This window comes from Micromesistius poutassou (genome assembly GCF_964030765.1).
Source record: "Micromesistius poutassou genome assembly, chromosome: 1".
NCBI lineage: Eukaryota > Metazoa > Chordata > Actinopteri > Gadiformes > Gadidae > Micromesistius > Micromesistius poutassou.
The window spans coordinates 1,482,726-1,500,885 of NC_140271.1; the positions used below are offsets into that span (position 1 = coordinate 1,482,726).

The window sequence follows — 18,160 nt, forward strand, 5'->3', positions numbered from 1 at the left end:
AGGGGTATGCAGTCAACTATGGTTTTTATTCATTCTATAAGGCAAATTTATACCTGGGCCTTTATATTATTCAGCTGGACAATCTGTTTCATATGATATTGATTTGTATTCAAATGATAATATTTATTAAATCATAACATGATGCCATTGATGCTAGTCTCTGGCATCAAATATCATGTGCACAATATCAATGTCCGCAATTAAAATGTAAAAAATTACTGAAGGGCTCCTAAAAACTTTCTGAAATTGCACTTTTTGCACTAGTTTGAATGACCTTAATATTATTATTGTCATATGAAATGTATTGTATGCATATATGTTATTTGGTATTGACAACTGACAATAAAATGTTTATTTTACATATCCAGTCAATGTGCATTATTTTATATTCTATATTAAAACGCATACGTGTTATCAACTGTTTGATTTGACCTACGTTCTTGAAGCTGGTTTAGGTTTTTGAATTGGTTCGTCGTTGTCTTGGCGGCTGATGAAACTCAAACTCTGAAGCAATACTGTCTTTTTACTTTTTATAAAAAGGCAGGCGGGTGGGGTTTATACAATCAACTGATAAATACCGACCGCTCGTCTCCGCACACCACAGTGACGCTGGCCTCCGCGCAATGAATCGAGCGCCGCATTCCACAATGCTGGGATGTGTGGGCGGGTCCGAATAATTAGTCACAGATTGCTCCGTTCTCATTGGCCAGCAGGTTCGGGGTTCGTGTGAACTCGGGGTAGTGGTCAAACCCACGACCCAAACAGTGCAGAGAGACAGGGGGGGGAGAGGAGCGCCGCAGCCCTGCAGGATAGCAGCTTATTAAAACGCAACGCAGTCGGGCCAGCTCTGGCTGCATGGGCTAGTTCGATAGCATTGTCTGAGTGGCGCTGCTTCAACTGCGAACGGGATTCGTAACTACGCTCCAGCTGTGTTTTCTTTATCTCCCCCTCGACTCCCCCGGCCACAAGATGATGAAGTTCAGGTTTCGCCGGCAGGGAAACGACCCGCAGAGAGAGAAGATCAAGCAGGAGCTGTTTGCCTTCAACAAGGTAAAGTAACGGGACATACGAACCGCTACAGCACTACAACGCAGTCGAGGCTGGGCTGGGCGCCCCGATGGAAACCATCCAATACCCCCCCCCCCAGCCCGAAAACAAATGAAGCCAGCGTAGCAAATGTTTTAGAAGAATATTTTAGTATAAATAGTGAAACGCTGCAGCGTCTTTGCATAATCTATTCCCTCAAGTTTCCATTAGCAACGCAATATTTTACATAATTGATATTTGACGCATATCTGTGGTGGTGTCTAAGTTCATGTTTTCACTGTTTTATGTCTTTATCTATCCGTGGCATTGTATTATAAACAAAAAGTATGTTCTGTGATATTGCACTTATCCAGTTTGTAATGGGTGGTATGCGGTATTAACACCATGGCTACCACCTAGTATTAGTTGAAAGGGTTTCAAAAAGATTTGAACGCTGTGTGGAAGTTTGAAACGGGAGTTATTAAATCGTGTTCGGTTAATAACAGACCAAACCCCATCCCGAAACAAACAGCTTTTCTGGACAGCTGCAAGTATTTTAACATTGATTGCTTCAAAATGCTTTTTGACACTTGTTGATTTCGTTGATTACACAGATCTGTTGGTGTCTATTGGCCAACTGTTCTGTCCCAGAACAGCAGTAGATATTGTGTATTGGGTTATTGTGTATTGTGTTGGTGACCTCAATATCGGCATATAGGTTCGATTTTAAACCACTATCTCTAATACCATTTCTTCACCATTTCCATTATGTAGTCCAGGGGCATGCATCTTTGGATGCTTTGCCAGTGACTTATGGCTTTACTCGAGTGTGTTTAGTCCCGTCTCCAAAAGTGGTGTGCACCTAAAGTGGCTGCTCCTGGAAGTTTCAACATTTGTCCGGAGCAAGGGCTGGATTGATAACTACACTTATCAGGTAGCATTTATTCCAGTGCTTTCAGCGGGGGGTGAACCCCTCGGTTTTTTTGAAAAGCTCATATGGCCTTGAATTGATGTCATTGAACTCTTGAGTGATGCAGTCTGTCAACATAACGCACATAGGCCTACTGTTTTTAAAACGCATACACATCTAGGCCAAATACAAAATTGAAACTGGGTGTGTCCTAGAAATTATTCTGCATCTGTCAAATGCAAGAGCCAAAGATACATAATTATTTTAGATATTTAAGTTATTGGAAGGAACGCGCACACAGACAGTAGAGTGGACATTACTCAATCATCGACCCGTCACGCCAAGGCACATAGAAACCGGCTGCTAAAAGGGTCTCATAGGTCAGTTTCTCTTGAGGGCAGCCTTGTATGTTGTTGACCTAACCTGTGTGTCGTTGTCTTGCTGTTCGTGTGACCCCAGTAAGTAACCTTTTACCTCTGTGACATGCTACACATCTTTGGCGTCTCGTTTCTCACCCAGTGCTGTTTTAATCCATAGTTCAGACCCAGTTCTCCTGGATGGCTTGTTTGTTTGAATAAGTGGTGTTTACTTGGGATTATAGGAAGAATTGTAAGAACCAAACTCATGACCTAATAGTCAAAACTTCCAAAGCAGTCCGTTGACCTTGGAAGTCAGTCCCAACTCCAAACTCTAGTGTGCTTTTGAAATGTTGCAAGTTGCCTTGAAAATTATGAGAAAAAAAAATAGGAAGAATTTACATTAATGTTTAGGTTGTCATCCCTATTAAGGCAATGCAGTAGCCAAATGATAGATGGCAGGTTCAGTAGCTGTACCTATAGATGTTGTTGGAGCTAAAGATAATATGGCAAAAAAGTAGTGAACAAGATGCGTGCATAAGTTAGCATAGTTAACAATGGACAATGCATCGACATCAGCCAACCAACTCCCTTAGTTTTTGGATGAGAACTGTCCATGTTATTAAATTCAAGGGTATTTAAATGTTACAGAAGTAGAACACACAATTTTCAGGGGCCTCCCTGGTGTGCCCACATGCGCACACACACACACACACAAAGAATAAAATGTGTAAAAATAACCATTGCCCCCCCCCCCCCCAGCCTTCATTGTCTCTGCTTACGATATTACCCGTGTTTTTCAAATGTAAATTTTATAAATCAAATTACATCAGATGACATTTAAGGATTTAAGTAGGGCTCGTAAAGTTCATTGTGTGCCGTTTTCCATCCTCTCGTGGTGTTTTGCTTGTGTTTCTATGGCGTTGAATGGTCTCTCTGTCTCTCTCTCTCTCTCTCTCTCCCTCTCTCTCTCTCTCTCTGTATCCTTATGTCCCTCTCTCAGACGGTGGAGCATGGCTTCCCCCACCAGCCCAGCTCCCTGGCGTTTGACCCAAGGCTGCAGATCATGGCCATAGGCACCAAGTCTGGTGCCGTCAAAATGTATCCATCTCAAAACAGGATTTTGCAATGGTTTTTGAAGTCTGTATAAGAACATCTGTAACAATCGTGTTAGGATGTTGTCCAACACATGGGAATGACGTTGGGGTTTGGTTTCTACAGGTATAGGGGTTAGTTCATCTTGATCAAGGAGGCTGACGGGTAGGTTGTGGTGTTTAGGGATTGCCCCTATTTTTTTGCCTGGCAGCTGTACACCAGCCCACCCCTTGGCTCCTGCCCATTTTGTGCTTTTGTCGTCCACTGGTACACAAGATTGATTTAAACAAATGTTGTGTATATTTTAACTTCTGAACTGAAACCACTATTGTTGCTCTCTATCATTGTTGTCTTGGACTAATGTGATGGTAAGCTGTTGTTTGGTAGCCCTGATATCATCTTTTGAAACCGGCCCATTTACTTTTTTTTTTTTTGGCTCTGTCTCTCTCAAAAGTCCTTTCTGTAATGTAGCATCAAGCCGTGTTCTGATATTCCACGCTGTACATCCCGTCCGAATACTGGCTTGCTGTTTGGTCGCTGCCCAAGTGGCTGTTAAGAGTAGACTAAGTTGAGGCTGATGGGCAAAGTGTTATTCCCCCAATCTGTCTGTTGAGGCTTAGACCTCGGTCTCCATGCATGTCAGATCTGCACCCAACCGGTAGCCTCTTCTTTCTCATTGCTCTCTGTCTGTCTCTGTTTCTTTCTCGATCGGTCTGTTATTGATCCCTTCATTCTCTTTCTATCCATGTTTTTATAATGTTTTCAGTCTGTTATTTTAGACCCATCTCTGTTTCTCTTGGTCTCTCCCTCATTCTGTTTCTCTCAGTGGTTGTAGGTCACTTCTTTGTGTTTCCTCCTTAAATAGTTTTTGAGAACGTCAATAGCTGTATTGGTCATTAGGACAATGTGCTCGACACATTAGTGTTAGTGATTCAAGAAAGCATTTTAATAACATTTTGAGAGTAATTGAGCCAAGCTGGGGGTCATTTCTTCCCTCATCTCCAACAATCCACATATCTGTTGTCGCTTCGCCACAAGCTGGAAACATTCTTCTAAGATGATGTGTTTGACGGACATCTTTGATGCGCTTCGGTAGTCGAACACAGATGCTCCGGACAGAATCCTCCAGACACAGTTTTGAGATCACACGGCCAAATCAAGCCGATTATAAAACGCCTTAAGAGTGACAGGGGTTGTTTTCGTTATTTTCTTGCAAAAACGCGGCACACGGCCGCTTCCTGTTATTTATCTTTTATCTAGTGCCCTAGCAGCTAATGTGCTGCAGATAATTCCATTGCGTAATGTTGCGTGAAATTACCCTATAGATACGAATGTAGGCTATCCCGCCCAGAAGCCGTTCTCAGAATGAGCCTGCTGTCAAACAAGTACTAAAACCTCTGTCATCCCTTTGGCTTCACATTGATAAATAGAGGTTCAGTAATGCAGCATGGTTGCCACCGGTCTGTACTGCCGTAACCAATGATGTAATCCTCCATATCATCGATGAAATCTACAAGCAAAAAATCATGTTAATGCTGACTAACTGTTAGTCTGTTGTACCGTACTTGCCTGTGGTTATTTTTAGCTGTAATGCGACGGCGGCCAGAGGATGGAGCCGTGTGTGTGTGTGTGTGTGTGTGTGTGTGTGTGTGTGTGTGTGTGTGTGTGTGTGTGTGTGTGTGTGTGTGTGTGTGTGTGTGTGTGTGTGTGTGTGTGTGTGTGTGTGTGTGTGTGTGGGGCGCTTTGAGAGCGTCTCTGTGTAAGGGAGGTTGGTGGTACCAGGCTCGGGCTAGAGACACGTGCGTGGACAGCGAGAGAGAGAGAAGGCGGAAGAGATGTAGACCTAGATAGACAATGAGATGCAGTGCTGTTGTTAAACAAACACGAGTCCTTTGCCGATGCTGTACAACCACTAAACAACAATGAATAAACCCTAACCCATTTTAAATGTATGCATAAACATGGATGGTTGGTAACTTTTGGACACACAAAAAGGACGATGATGGATCTCAAACTTAAAGCTTTGCCCCAGAGGTGTTTTCTTAAAGATCCCGCTGGAAAAAAACCCTTGCAACGCTCGTCTATTACCCACACAGGAGCACCATATGTGCACTTTTCTCACCATTGGTTTTGTATGTGTGCATAATGACCAGACACGCACACGCACACACACACACACACGCACACACACACTCACACTCATACTTTTTCTTGCTTGCCTTTCTGTTTGTGAAGCCCAGAGTCATGTTACACCCAGAGATCCCCTGTTCTGACCACACGGTGAGGACTGAGACGGGGAATGAGAGTTGTGTGCGTCGAGGGGGAGACTGGCTGGCCTGGATCCGGGGGAGTTGGGCTCCTGTAGTGGAATTCATGTTTGCGCTGCCCTGGGTTAACCCTGTGTGTGTGTGCGTGCACACTGGGTGAGTAAGGGCTTTGTTGCGAGGTCTCGTCTTAATGAAGGGCTGCTTCAGAGGCGGTTTCCAAGACAACCGGTGCTGTGGACGCGGAGGCTGTATGCAGACTGACTGGGTTTAAAAATAAAGGGAGACAAAAATGTAAACTACTCCTCAGCCCAGCATTTATGGCAATCGGCACCTTCTTGTACCCCCGGGAAATCCAGAGTTCTCGCGAGAGCACAATTTGAATTTGCTGAGTTGAGTCTCTCTGGGAACGAGCAATTCCCCGATTCCCCTGGCCCTGAACATTAACCAATCACATCGGTGTATCTGATATAGGCGGGCCAAAAGCGTTGCTGTTTTACTGACCGGATATGGCAAGAGTCTTATCTATTGGTTAGCTCCGCCGGTCTGGATACGTCACCCCTTGTATTCTTCTGATTAGTCGTAGTGTTATTAAATTGCGTGCAATGATCATTTTTAAATGCATGCTTGGTGCCGCCCCTCGAGCTCGGCCATTGTCATTACTCGTTGCCAGACCCTGCTTTCTAGATATGGGTCTGGACTTCCAGGCTAACCTTCTTGTTGAACTGAAGCACGAACGCATGTGCGGGGCGTGGCAGGAGCCCCTTGTGAGCAGACATGGCTGGTGGGGGTGTTACTCCATCTTGTTTTTGAAGTGGAACAGGGATAACTGCTAGAAACACACTTGCTCTGTGTGTGAACCTCGAACCAGCTGCACTGTGTCTCCTGCACCGCAGTTCAGATGCTTAGTGACCCCATTTCCCAACATCCACTCCACTCTCAACTGCCAACTTATTTATGTATTCATTCAGGTACTGGTTTGAAGTCGCTGGAATGCTCGGCCACTTTGTGCTGGTTCTCGTTAAATGTTGTTTTACGTCCGGTTACATTGCTGCAGACCGCGGAACCGCTAATATTTACATGAATACAAGGATGAACATGCCAACGTGTGTTTCACTGTTCTGGCCAGTCGTGTCTCAGTGCGTGTCTTGAGTTCTGAGTTTTCTCCTTTAGGGTGAAGGTCAGTGTTGTCTGAATATTTGGCAACCTTTGAGAATGCCATTGATCTGTCCTTTATGTATATAAATGCTAATTGTCATATTCCGTGTTTAATGCAAACAACAATAAATCCAGCTTTAACATACTTATAATTGCCCACCTCTCGTTGCAACACAAAGAATTACTCACATGTGTTAATAAATGGTCTCAGCCCGGCCAGCATAAAGTGTGCTGTAGCCAAAACCTGTTCCACTCTTTATCAAACCATATGAATGTAGTGAAACTATTTGGAACAAGGACACATCCTGTCAGTGGGGACGATCTACAGCTGGGCTTGAAAATATTTTTATAATAATGGAGGGGGATTCCTAAAACTTGACACTTTTCTGTATGGGTTTTGTTACCCATAGTACAACAAAGCATTTGAACGAAAATAGCCCTACATAAAAATTGGGGATTTCACTGTTTTCATTGGTGACATTATGGTTGGTATACTCAAAAATACAAATAGCTTAGTGGTACTTTGTACTGGGATGTACCCTACCAAATACTCCTATTCTTGGTCTGAGAAGACCTCTGTGGCATGTCTCTCTCTCCAGAACTTTCCAGATCTTTGGTTGGGTTCCTCCAGAGGCCACTGGGCCACTCTGAGGAGTCGCCTCTCTTCTGCTGTTGTCAATTAGCCCACCACGGAGGAGGCCTCGCAGTGTTTTTCCATTGTTACAGCCGTCCCTATATTTTCTCTATCTCTGGCATGTGAGCTGGAAAAGATGGATGTGTTTGTGTTTGCGTGGTCATGCTGCTGCCGCCGTTCTGGTCGGGACAAGCCAATGTATTATTTTTTTTTCTACTGGAGATCTCCTGCTTGTTGTTTGGAAATATTGTAAATATTCCTTATTGTCTCTTCAACGGTATATTTACTCAAATTGGGTTTATAGTGGGATAATAGGAGTTGTAATACCAAGTGACGCATTTAGCTGTGTGTGTGTGTGTGTGTGTGTGTGTGTGTGTGTGTGTGTGTGTGTGTGTGTGTGTGTGTGTGTGTGTGTGTGTGTGTGTGTGTGTGTGTGTGTGTGTGTGTGTGTGTGTGTGTGTGTGTGTGTGTGAGAGCCAGCCAGTCAGTCTGATGGAAGCCAGCTGGGCCAGCAGTCGCTGATTCATCTCTCTGTCGACTCTCCTCTCCCCGATCATGTCTCTCCCTGCTGGACCCACGTTTTTTTTTTTCCTCCCCTGTGTCGCTCTGTGTTCCTAATGCTCCTCACCCCTCCTCCCGGTGTGTCCCTCTATCACACTCCATTTCTTCTCTATCCCTCCCGCCTGTCCTGTGTCTCACTGTTCCCCCTTTCATCCCCTTTCCCTTGTTTCTTGTAGGTTGTATTAGATCCTTAGTTCCCTTGGGCCACTGTCTCCCTCCCCATCTAACCACATTGTCTCTTACTCACGCCCCCTCGTCCAACGTTGGCTCACTCCCTCTCATCCCAAATGTTAATCTCCCCTCAACTGTCTCTCACTCCTTATCTCACCCAACAGTCTCTCACTCCCAATCTGACCCAACTGTCTCATTCCCTCTCCGTCATTCAACTCTTTTCAAAGCAACCAATTGGAGTGTGTTTGTGTATGGGTGTGAGGGCTCAAAAGAAAAAGGAAAAAGAGAGGGGTGGGGGGGGGATAGATGCAAGCTGCAAGCTGCAGAGCATTGTTTCTCTAGTGGCTGGGAGGAGTTGTTCAGCTAACCCTGTCACAGGCCTCCATTACCCAAGACATCTGAGGTGTGTGTGTGTGTGTGTGTGTGTGTGTGTGTGTGTGTGTGTGTGTGTGTGTGTGTGTGTGTGTGTGTGTGTGTGTGTGTGTGTGTGTGTGTGTGTGTGTGTGTGTGTGTGTGTGTGTGTGTGTGTGTGGCTTTGAGATAATGACTCAGAAGTTGTGCTGCATTGTTGAGTTACTTATTACGTGACACAAGACATCACTTTTGTTAAGAAGCTCGGTGTCTACGGAATAAAACCCATCCACCCACAGTTCAGTGTGTGTGTGTGTGTGTGTGTGCGTGCGTGTGTGTGTGTCGAACAATGCTGTCTGTTGATGCGTATTCAGACCGTGAAATCGCTTTATGCTACCAAACACGGCTCTCTGCATCGCTGGCCAATCACACACTGCTCCCCTGTGTCTGTGTGTTAATGAGTGTTTCACTCATTAGCGGTCATTATAGTGACTCCATGTGTGTTTTAAAGTGGTCATTAGCAGCATCTTGTTTGTCTTCATGGTTGGTAGATCACAAAGATTGTATTGACTATCACCTGTGTGTGTGTGTGTGTGTGTGTGTGTGTGTGTGTGTGTGTGTGTGTGTGTGTGTGTGTGTGTGTGTGTGTGTGTGTGTGTGTGTGTGTGTGTGTGTGTGTGTGTGTGTGTGTGTGTGTGTGTGTGTGTGTGATATGCACAGTTTATCAGGATAATCAGTGTCTTCTGTCTTGCCAACATTGTGTCCTTTTGCAAACTCTTCCTTTGTTCCATATTTGGCCGTGGCAACTGTCGCAGAGGGCATTTCCTGAGTGCCATGTCATTTTGGAGCAAACCGTGATCTCAGTTGGTTCTTGGCCTCATTTGGAAATAGCTGTGGATAAACAGGTCTGCCTGGGGTTACATCAGAGGTCACATTCGATCATCCCAATTCGTCGATCTATCTGATGGTTTGGTCCCCACTTGGTCTCTCTTGGAATTGACTGGAGTCATTCAGCTTATATTCAAAGCGGCTTGATAAGCATGTAGGGAGTTGGAGGTCTTGCTCTGGGATGCCTACATGTCAACTGCAGACATCGAGGATCGAACCCAGAAGCGTTTGGCTCCAAGTCAAAAGAGACCACCCGTCCCATGTCTGTTTATCTTTCTACATTAGATTCACAGAGTGGAACGTCAGTGTGTGAGATCCCCATTATAAATGGCATGCTGGAATACCTTCCCATCTGTTTGCTGAGCGGCCTGTGATAAACAAGAAAATAAGTTAGTTAATTGGTCTCCACAGCGATGAAATGAAAATGATGGAAATTCAAAGAAGAGAGGATATGGTTTTGGTTGCAACAGAAAGCTGCACGTGAAGTGACGGGAAAGTAATTAAAGGAGACTATTAGCATGGGCTTCACTTGGTCTAATTAACTCAACAGCGGGACAGGTCTTACTTTGAATCTTTTATGATCTAGTACAATTCCCAGCCATAATCGTTAGGAGCATTCTATATGCCAGTGGGTTAGTGGGGGCATCTGTAGTCTGTCCTTAAAAAGTAAAAAGAATTACTTGGGTACCATGAACATTCACTGTAGGCAGTAGTAGAATATACATACAGAAAACTCTGGGGAAAAAAGGGAATATGTGAGGACATGGATGACTTTTTCTTTTATTTCGCTATAAATGTCCCTTTGCTTGTTCGTCATGACATCCACTAGCAATAAGATTCATATTGATGCCTTTGGCTGTCTGGCATGGGGGAACCTTTCATTGTTCTTTTTATTGACTTTTATTTGTGGTATTTTGCCTTATTGTCTCAGTTGGGCCGTCTCCTGCTACAATGTGCCATGGTAAGAGTTTACTACGCTCTGTTTCTGATCTCGCTGCAATTACCTAGGCTAGACTCACAGGTTTCAATACACATACAGTTTATACAGTTTCCGTCAGAAATGCAGAGCTGCAGGGAGGACCAAAGAGGATGGAGGCTACCCTTTCCGGAACCTCTCTACTTGCAGCCAAACGGTTGCGAGTTCGATCCCCAACGGCTGCGGCCAACCTGCTCCTGCCTGCGTGCCCCGTGTCTGAATACAATAATTTGTTTGGATAAAAGTCGATAAAATCGAGAGGAAACGGGATGGTTTGTTGACATGCTCCGAGTCATGTTAGTGGAGTTGTAGATTTAGACACGCACGCAGTTACCCAGAGAAGAGGACGCACCCACATGGAAAAATATCAATCAAAGATCATGTCCTTTTAAAAAGTTGAACTGCAAAACATTCCTACCAACTTTGTCGGTAACCCTCCGTTGGGTCCCTGCCGTTCATGTGGACCCCTCTATTGAAGAAGGGGCCTTTTTTAATACCGTCTCCTGTTGACGTGCCGGTGATCCCAACGTCGTGTTTGTTTTGTTTTCAATGTATGAGTTTGTCTATGATCTTCCACCACTTAATCTAGGTTGACGTGTCTGTGCCCATCCTCTAACACCTGTGTCTAGGGCGGCTATGGCGTTCCATGATGACCCATGACTAAATGGGCTTCTAAAAGACACACGCACACACGTAAATATGAAGACCCCTGAAGAGAGGAGGTGAATGTTTGGAATGCCAGTAGTGCACTTCACAAGACCCTAGAGAGGCAGAGGGAGAATGTCGGGAATCAGAACAGAGGCCGATAAAATCCTGCATACAGAACTGGTTGCGGGGGAACGCACGCACGCACGCACACACACACGCTTTCTTAATTGCCCCCAATTTATGCATTTTTAATTAACACGCCTTCAGGCTATTTTATGTTGTGTGTGTGTGTGTGTGTGTGTGTGGGGGGAGGGAAACCTTTGTGAATTTTACAGATTAGCCTAATTTAGCCTGGCTTGTGTAGGAGTGCATCTACTTTAGCAGCCCACTGAGCTAACATAGGGCAGTTCCTGTTGAGATTGCTATGCAACCAGTGAGCACACGTGCACATAAGCACACGCTGTGCTGTCCCTGCGTCAGCTGGTGTTTGTAAGCTGCAGCTAACTTAACCGGTAGCTTGCTAACTCCTCTAATATGGCTCCAATGATTTGACTGCATTTAGATGACTACACTGCTGCATCTCGTTTACTCTCTCTCTCTTTTTCTCTCAATCTCTGTGTGTCTCTCCCTCTCTCCAGTAAGTCTGTTGGGTTTCCATGTTTAAAAAAGAATATCCTATCATACCTTTTTGTCCACTTTAATGCAGTCTGACACTGCAGCACTTCTAAGACTTGCTGAGTGCTTGTTGCGTGCTGGTTGTGTACTTGTTGTGTGCTGGTTGTTTGATGGGTGTGTATTACTCGTCCACTGGTTTTGTATCAGTCGTGTACTATGGTAGATGTGTACTATGGTAGATGTGTGCTGGTCGTGTCCGTGGCTGGGTTCTGTCCCCCCTCCCTGTGTCGTTTTCTCCTTGACTCCTCCTCCTCTCCAGATACGGCGCTCCGGGCGTGGAGTTCACAGGGCTGCACAAAGACACCGCCGCCGTCACACAGATCCAGTTCCTGCCCGCTCAGGTGAGCTGGGGGGACGGTAATATCGGTTATTTAAAAATATTTACGTCATGCTACAAAATTTGCCGTAGGTAAGATTCAGGAATTATAAACGGAGAGAGAATTAGTCCCTCACATCTCTGCTCTGTGTTGCACTTAATGTGATTGACAGGCAAGATGCAGGAAGTGGTCTAAAATCCAAATTGGCTCATACATTATACAAGAATAGTTCTTAAATCGTACCTACAGTGCCCCTAGCGTTAAGTAGGTGAGGGCCATCCTATTGGCCAAGATTGACCCCCCCCCCCCTCTCCCCCCCCCCCCGCTCCCCACCAATAGGGCCGGCTTCTGTCACTGCTTGATGACAACTCCATCCATCTGTGGGAGCTGGTGGGCGGGGCCCCCAGGGAAGTGGGCGGAGCCAGACGGGAGCCAACGGTGGGGCTCCAGGAAGTGCGTAGTTACTGCCTCCCGGGGAGGCCCGGCATCGAGAACTGCAGGTGCGCTTTTATCGGAGGGTTTCTCCGATAATTTCTGACTTTCTCTCTCATCTCTCGTTTTGTTCACGTCTGCTTTGTGACGTTTTGATTGCAGCTCCGATGTAAACTTATTTAACTCTCATCAGCCTTCACCAAGGGTGTTTTCTGGCATAGACTACATTAAAATTACACAACACACTACACGTTATTCAAATGTTTATGTTTAACGTAAGATGCTAAGGGAGCATTAAATGACCTCCTATGTGAAATGAAATGAGGTGAATCAAAGCTCTGTCTTATCACACAGGCCGCGGTCTCTTGTCCCTGCACTACCTCACAGGTCCACTAGTCTCTGCTCGTTGTTTGAGCTGCTGTCTCTTGTCCCTGCACTACCTCCCAGGTCCACTAGTCTTTGCTCGTTGTTTGAGCTGCTGTCTCTTGTCCCTGCACTCCCTCACAGGTCCACTAGTCTCTGCTCGTTGTTTGAGCTGCTGTCTCTTGTCCCTGCACTACCTCCCAGGTCCACTAGTCTTTGCTCGTTGTTTGAGCTGCTGTCTCTTGTCCCTGCACTCCCTCACAGGTCCACTAGTCTCTGCTCGTTGTTTGAGCTGCTGTCTCTTGTCCCTGCACTACCTCCCAGGTCCACTAGTCTTTGCTCGTTGTTTGAGCTGCTGTCTCTTGTCCCTGCACTACCTCCCAGGTCCACTAGTCTTTTCTCTTTGTTTGAGCTGCTGTCTCTTGTCCCTGCACTACCTCACAGGTCCACTACTCTCGTTGTTTGAGCTGCTGTCTCTCGTCCCTGCAGCACCTCACGGGTCACCGTGCTCCTCCTCCTGGGGTCATGTGACCTGCTCTGTGTCGGCACCGAGGGAGGGGGAGTCCACTTCCTGGATTTGCCACGCCTGTCGCTGAGGGAGAACCAGTCGCTTCTCCAGGACCAGGTCATACAGAGGTGAGTGAGCGGGTGCTGGCCACGGTTCCTCTTCGACGCTCCCATTGATGGAAGTAAACGACAATGTGACAATTGCTAACATTTACCTAGTGCTGTGTAAAGGCTGAGTAAACCCTGTCTTAGCAGGGGACCATGCTTATTCGTTTCCAAAACTGATCTGTGACAGTCGTGAATGTATTAGAAAAAAAACGGACCCATTGGGTTGCATAGGAGCAAGTGAGAGGGGCGTTGTCTAACGTTCTCAAAACCCACGTCACACTCTCTTGCGCTGGTATGTGTGCGCCCAATCAAGAGCTCATTGTCATTTGAGTCGAAAAAAAAGTACATGGAAACGTTCACCCACACTATTAATCCAAACAGACCATCATTTTGGGGTGTAATTACTCTTTAACTGGTCAATAAAAAAATAACATATAATGGCAAAGTAGCACTAACAATAGTAACATGTTTGGAAAATCTGATCATCTGGTTGAGGCAGTATAGTAGTGATGGAACATCTGGATGTACGTGGATGTACATGGAGTATAGATCCAGCACATTCAGTGATGGGAGAAACTGTTTAAGATACCTGGCACTGCTTATACTTTTTTTTTCCCCACAGCTTTACGACTTGTGTTGAGTTACTCATTTGCAATGTTTTATGCCGAAACGACTAGTGATAATTCATTTAAATATCTTCAGTGTATGGCATGAGGATCGAGAGTAGCGAGAGAATTGCTGTTGAACTGTTTTTACAGGCACTCCCTCAACCTTCCACACGCCGTGTCCTCTCTTAGAACACGGAACACCCTGCTCCCCTGTGTCAGAGCTCCTGCCGGGCATGTCAACACACCCACACACACTTGGAGGTTAATGGGGCACGTCACCCTCAGACCACTAGGGGTCAGCTGGGGTCATGTGAGTCCAAGGACCAGAACGGGCTGTGAGACGACTCTAAAAACAAACGGGCGTTCTTGGGGGGACGGCATAGCACCGCATCTAAAATGCCTCAATTGCATTGTTGGGGAATGCAAATACAATCGAGGCAGAAACATCACAGCCAACAGAGGTCCATTTCCGGGTTGTCAGTCGTGCGAGGTTTCCTGCAGTCCTTTAGAACCGTGACTTACAACGCCGTCAGTCTTTCGTCTTTAAATTGGTCTGGAGTAGAAGCCTGAAAGGAAACCAGATCTCATTCCCACAAAGAAGTATAAACAGCCGCATGCTTTCAGCGTACATCCATTTGACAGTGGATGGACACGATGCGTAAGTGCACACCGTGGTCCTGCAGCTCTTGACTGTTTCCCAAGACGCACGTAAACACTTGGATCTGCAAACGTTTTCTCAATCGCTCTGTTTGTTTGTGTTTGGGGTTTAACGTTTGAGACCAGTGTTTACTGTTATTATTGCCGTGTGTGTGTGTGTGTGTGTGTGTGTGTGTGTGTGTGTGTGTGTGTGTGTGTGTGTGTGTGTGTGTGTGTGTGTGTGTGTGTGTGTGTGTGTGTGTGTGTGTGTGTGTGTGTGTGTGTGTGTCCCCCCAGCCGGCCAGGGGTGGGTCCTGTCTGCTGTGTATTTCAGACGAACCACCGAACCCCTTATTACACCGACCTGTTGAGGGAAGTGGGCAGCGTTGAGGCCTCCCAGGGGCTTGTGTGTGTGTGTCAGAGCCTGTGATTGTGTGGCTTTGTACCAGCTGCCAATACTTGGTGTTCCGGTTGGGGAAACGCTCTAGCCGAACCACTAGTGGACAAACACAGGCTCATCACCATGTAAGCAGGACGCTGGATTACCTAAAAATACTTGTTGAATGACGGACAATGGCGGGCTTTGTCGGCAATGTTTCTGCCCCTCTGCTTCCGGAACCATCTTCCTTGCTGAGAGAGAGAGAGAGAGAGAGAGAGAGAGAGAGAGAGAGAGAGAGAGAGAGAGAGAGAGAGAGAGAGAGAGAGAGAGAGAGAGAGAGAGAGAGAGAGAGAGAGAGAGAGAGAGAGAGAGAGAGAGAGAGAGAGAGAGAGAGAGAGGAGAGAGGAGAGAGAGAGAGAGAGAGAGAGAGAGAGAGAGAGAGAGAGAGAGAGAGAGAGAGAGAGAGAGAGAGAGAGACTCTCTCTATGTAGTTCTGCCTCATCTGTGGCCAAGTGCCCTGAGAGATTTCTCCACCACTCTTCCTCCTGCGGCTCTCTCTCTTTCTCTCTGTGTGTGTCTCTCTTGCTCGCTCGGGCCGCTCATCAAACTCACTCCCTCTGTGTGTGTGTGTGTTACCTCTGAGGAATGTGTGTCTGGCCCAGGTTTCCCTGCTGCGGAGGCCGGCCTCATGTTATGTAGCGGTTATCTCTGCAGAGAGGAGTAGCTCTGGATGAACGCACTGTGCGGACAGCTCCACGCCCTCAGCCCATATGCTGCCGGGACACCCTGGCATGTGTTGTTGTTTTGGATGTGATATTATGATTTTGATGTTGACACACACACACGCGATTGATTTTAATAGTGTTCTTCTAGTATTTTGACATACAGTATTTCATCTGACACTTGGTAATCATTTTTTCTCTTTGTGGGATTGCTCCTGATTCTATAATTTGGTCTGAGTTTCCCTTCTGGTCCTGCTGTTCAGCCGTGAACAAAGGAACCTCTAGCAAATGTCTTTTGGCATGATGGGAATATATATATACTATGGGGGAAAACATTCGCCTCCAGCTGATGGAAAACCAGGGCTCCTTCATTGTATGTCAGCGAACTGTTGGAATGCTTAAGCAAGTATTGTGAAACAGCCTGCTATACACACACTCCAAAATATTAAAATGTAAAGTTGAAACCGGAAGAGCCAATCACTTGAAACCGCTTGGCCAAATCTGAGCGAAAGCTTTTCTCACTGTCTATACAATCAAGATCCGTAAAATAGAGATCCCCTCTATATATCTGCGGACACACAGCCAATGCTTTTTAAATTTTTACAAAAAGCACCAATGACAAAGTCATGCAATGGGTTGACTGAATGTTTTTGACCTTATTTTCAGTAGCACCGGCTAGCTGAAAAGTAGTTTTTGAATATCCTTTGATGTGAGTTGAGCTGCCAACCCAAACCCTTGTTTGCTCCAATGTACACATACTTTTGTGTACGATGGTTTAGTCCGATTGGTTTGTGGGGCTGTGAACAGATGTCATTTCCACTCCTGTACAATCTTCTCAACCACATGTAGACTGTCTACAACGCTGGTCTTGAGCTGGTACCAACAGGATATGGTTTGTGCTGTATGTTAACATTGGCAGTACAGACACACAGTGATGAAAAAATAACGTAGTTCAAGATGGCTGATGTGATTTTTTTTTTTTGGCCTAATCAAATCATTGACATTTAGCAATGCGCTTAACATTTAGAGTTGGCAGTACCAAGAACTACAAACTGTACCAACATGAAGCAGTTGGCCCACTAGGTTTAATCTTTGTCTGTTTATAGATTGATCTTCAGTTTGCCATGTCATTGAACCAAGATTCAAGGTCAACAGTTCACCATCAGTTGTTTCCCATGTTTCAGTCATTTTCTTTGTTAATGTATTTATTGTTCATTCAGCTTGCCAGATGACTACCGATGTGGCAAGTCCCTGGGGCCGGTGGAGTCTCTACAGGAGCACCCTCAGCAGCCCGGGGTCATTCTGATTGGCTACAGTCGAGGCCTGGTGGTGCTATGGGATCTGAGCATGCGGCACGTGGATCACCTCTTCCTGGGCAAGCAGGTACACCTCACCAAGGAGCCGACTCTGGGCTGTTAAGAGTCTCGGAAATGACTCTACATATGAATTGTAACTTTCAAACCACATAAGCTAACCAAATTCATCCCTTTATGTAAAGCACTATTTTGTACTTGGCATTTACTCCCACATACACACTTTCGCAGGATAAAATGTTTAGAATGACAAATAATTAGGCAATAAATAAATGAAAGGACTTTGTCTACCAATGAATGATCCAACGCCGCCTTGAAGCAGAGATTCTGCTTCTACATTGTGTGTGTGTGTGTGTGTGTGTGTGTGTGTGCGTGTGTGTGCGCGTGTGTGCGTGCGTGCGTGCGTGCGTGCGCAGCAACTAGAGAGCCTGGTGTGGGAACGTTCCGGGAAGTCGTTTGTCAGTTCCCATAACGACGGGGGGTACTCGGTGTGGGCTGTTACCAGCGGTAACCCTTCCACCCAGCAGCCCGTGTCCTCCACCATCCCCTACGGTAAGACTGACTGGTGGACGCTGGTGGTTGTCTCAGTATTCACGGGCCACACCTGGCTTCTGTTCTCGTTGACCCAGTGGCCACTGAGCCAACCCTTTTTATTGATTGAATCAACTATCGATGTGTTTAGCAATGTTCTTTCAGTTGCAGCCACTTGTTTGTTATTGTCTTTGAGTATGTGTATTGTGCTCAGTCAGAACAGTTTTTTTTTAAAAGCCTGATACAAATAGTTATGTTGTAATGTTGTTCAGAAAGAGGATGAATGGTGGTCACTCAATGAGCCCCTCTCCTCGTCCCCAGGGCCGTTCCCCTGCAAGGCCATCAGCAAGGTCCTGCTGAGGACCACGTCGTCTGGGTGAGGGCCCCCCCCCGCTCTCCTGTTGGCTGGTTCAACCACGTAGCACCGTTGAGGATTAGGATCAATCCCACTTTGTTGTTGAGAACACATAATCAAATGGAAATACAAAAAAAAAAAAAGTTTTAAATTGTTACATTTCATCTATTAAATGG

General features: G+C 45.9%; 1 protein-coding gene across 1 annotated transcript in view; it reads left to right on the top strand.

Moving 5' to 3' along the window:
* The first annotated feature begins 761 nt into the window (after positions 1 to 761).
* The window catches only part of llgl1 (LLGL scribble cell polarity complex component 1), a 32,057-nt gene continuing 14,658 nt past the window's right edge, over positions 762 to 18,160 (top strand). The window contains 8 exon segments of the mRNA XM_084488248.1: positions 762 to 1,050; positions 3,296 to 3,393; positions 11,973 to 12,054; positions 12,370 to 12,530; positions 13,315 to 13,461; positions 17,006 to 17,168; positions 17,515 to 17,650; positions 17,951 to 18,005. Of these exon segments, the coding sequence (XP_084344374.1) occupies positions 970 to 1,050; positions 3,296 to 3,393; positions 11,973 to 12,054; positions 12,370 to 12,530; positions 13,315 to 13,461; positions 17,006 to 17,168; positions 17,515 to 17,650; positions 17,951 to 18,005 (923 nt within the window). The 5' untranslated portion in view covers positions 762 to 969.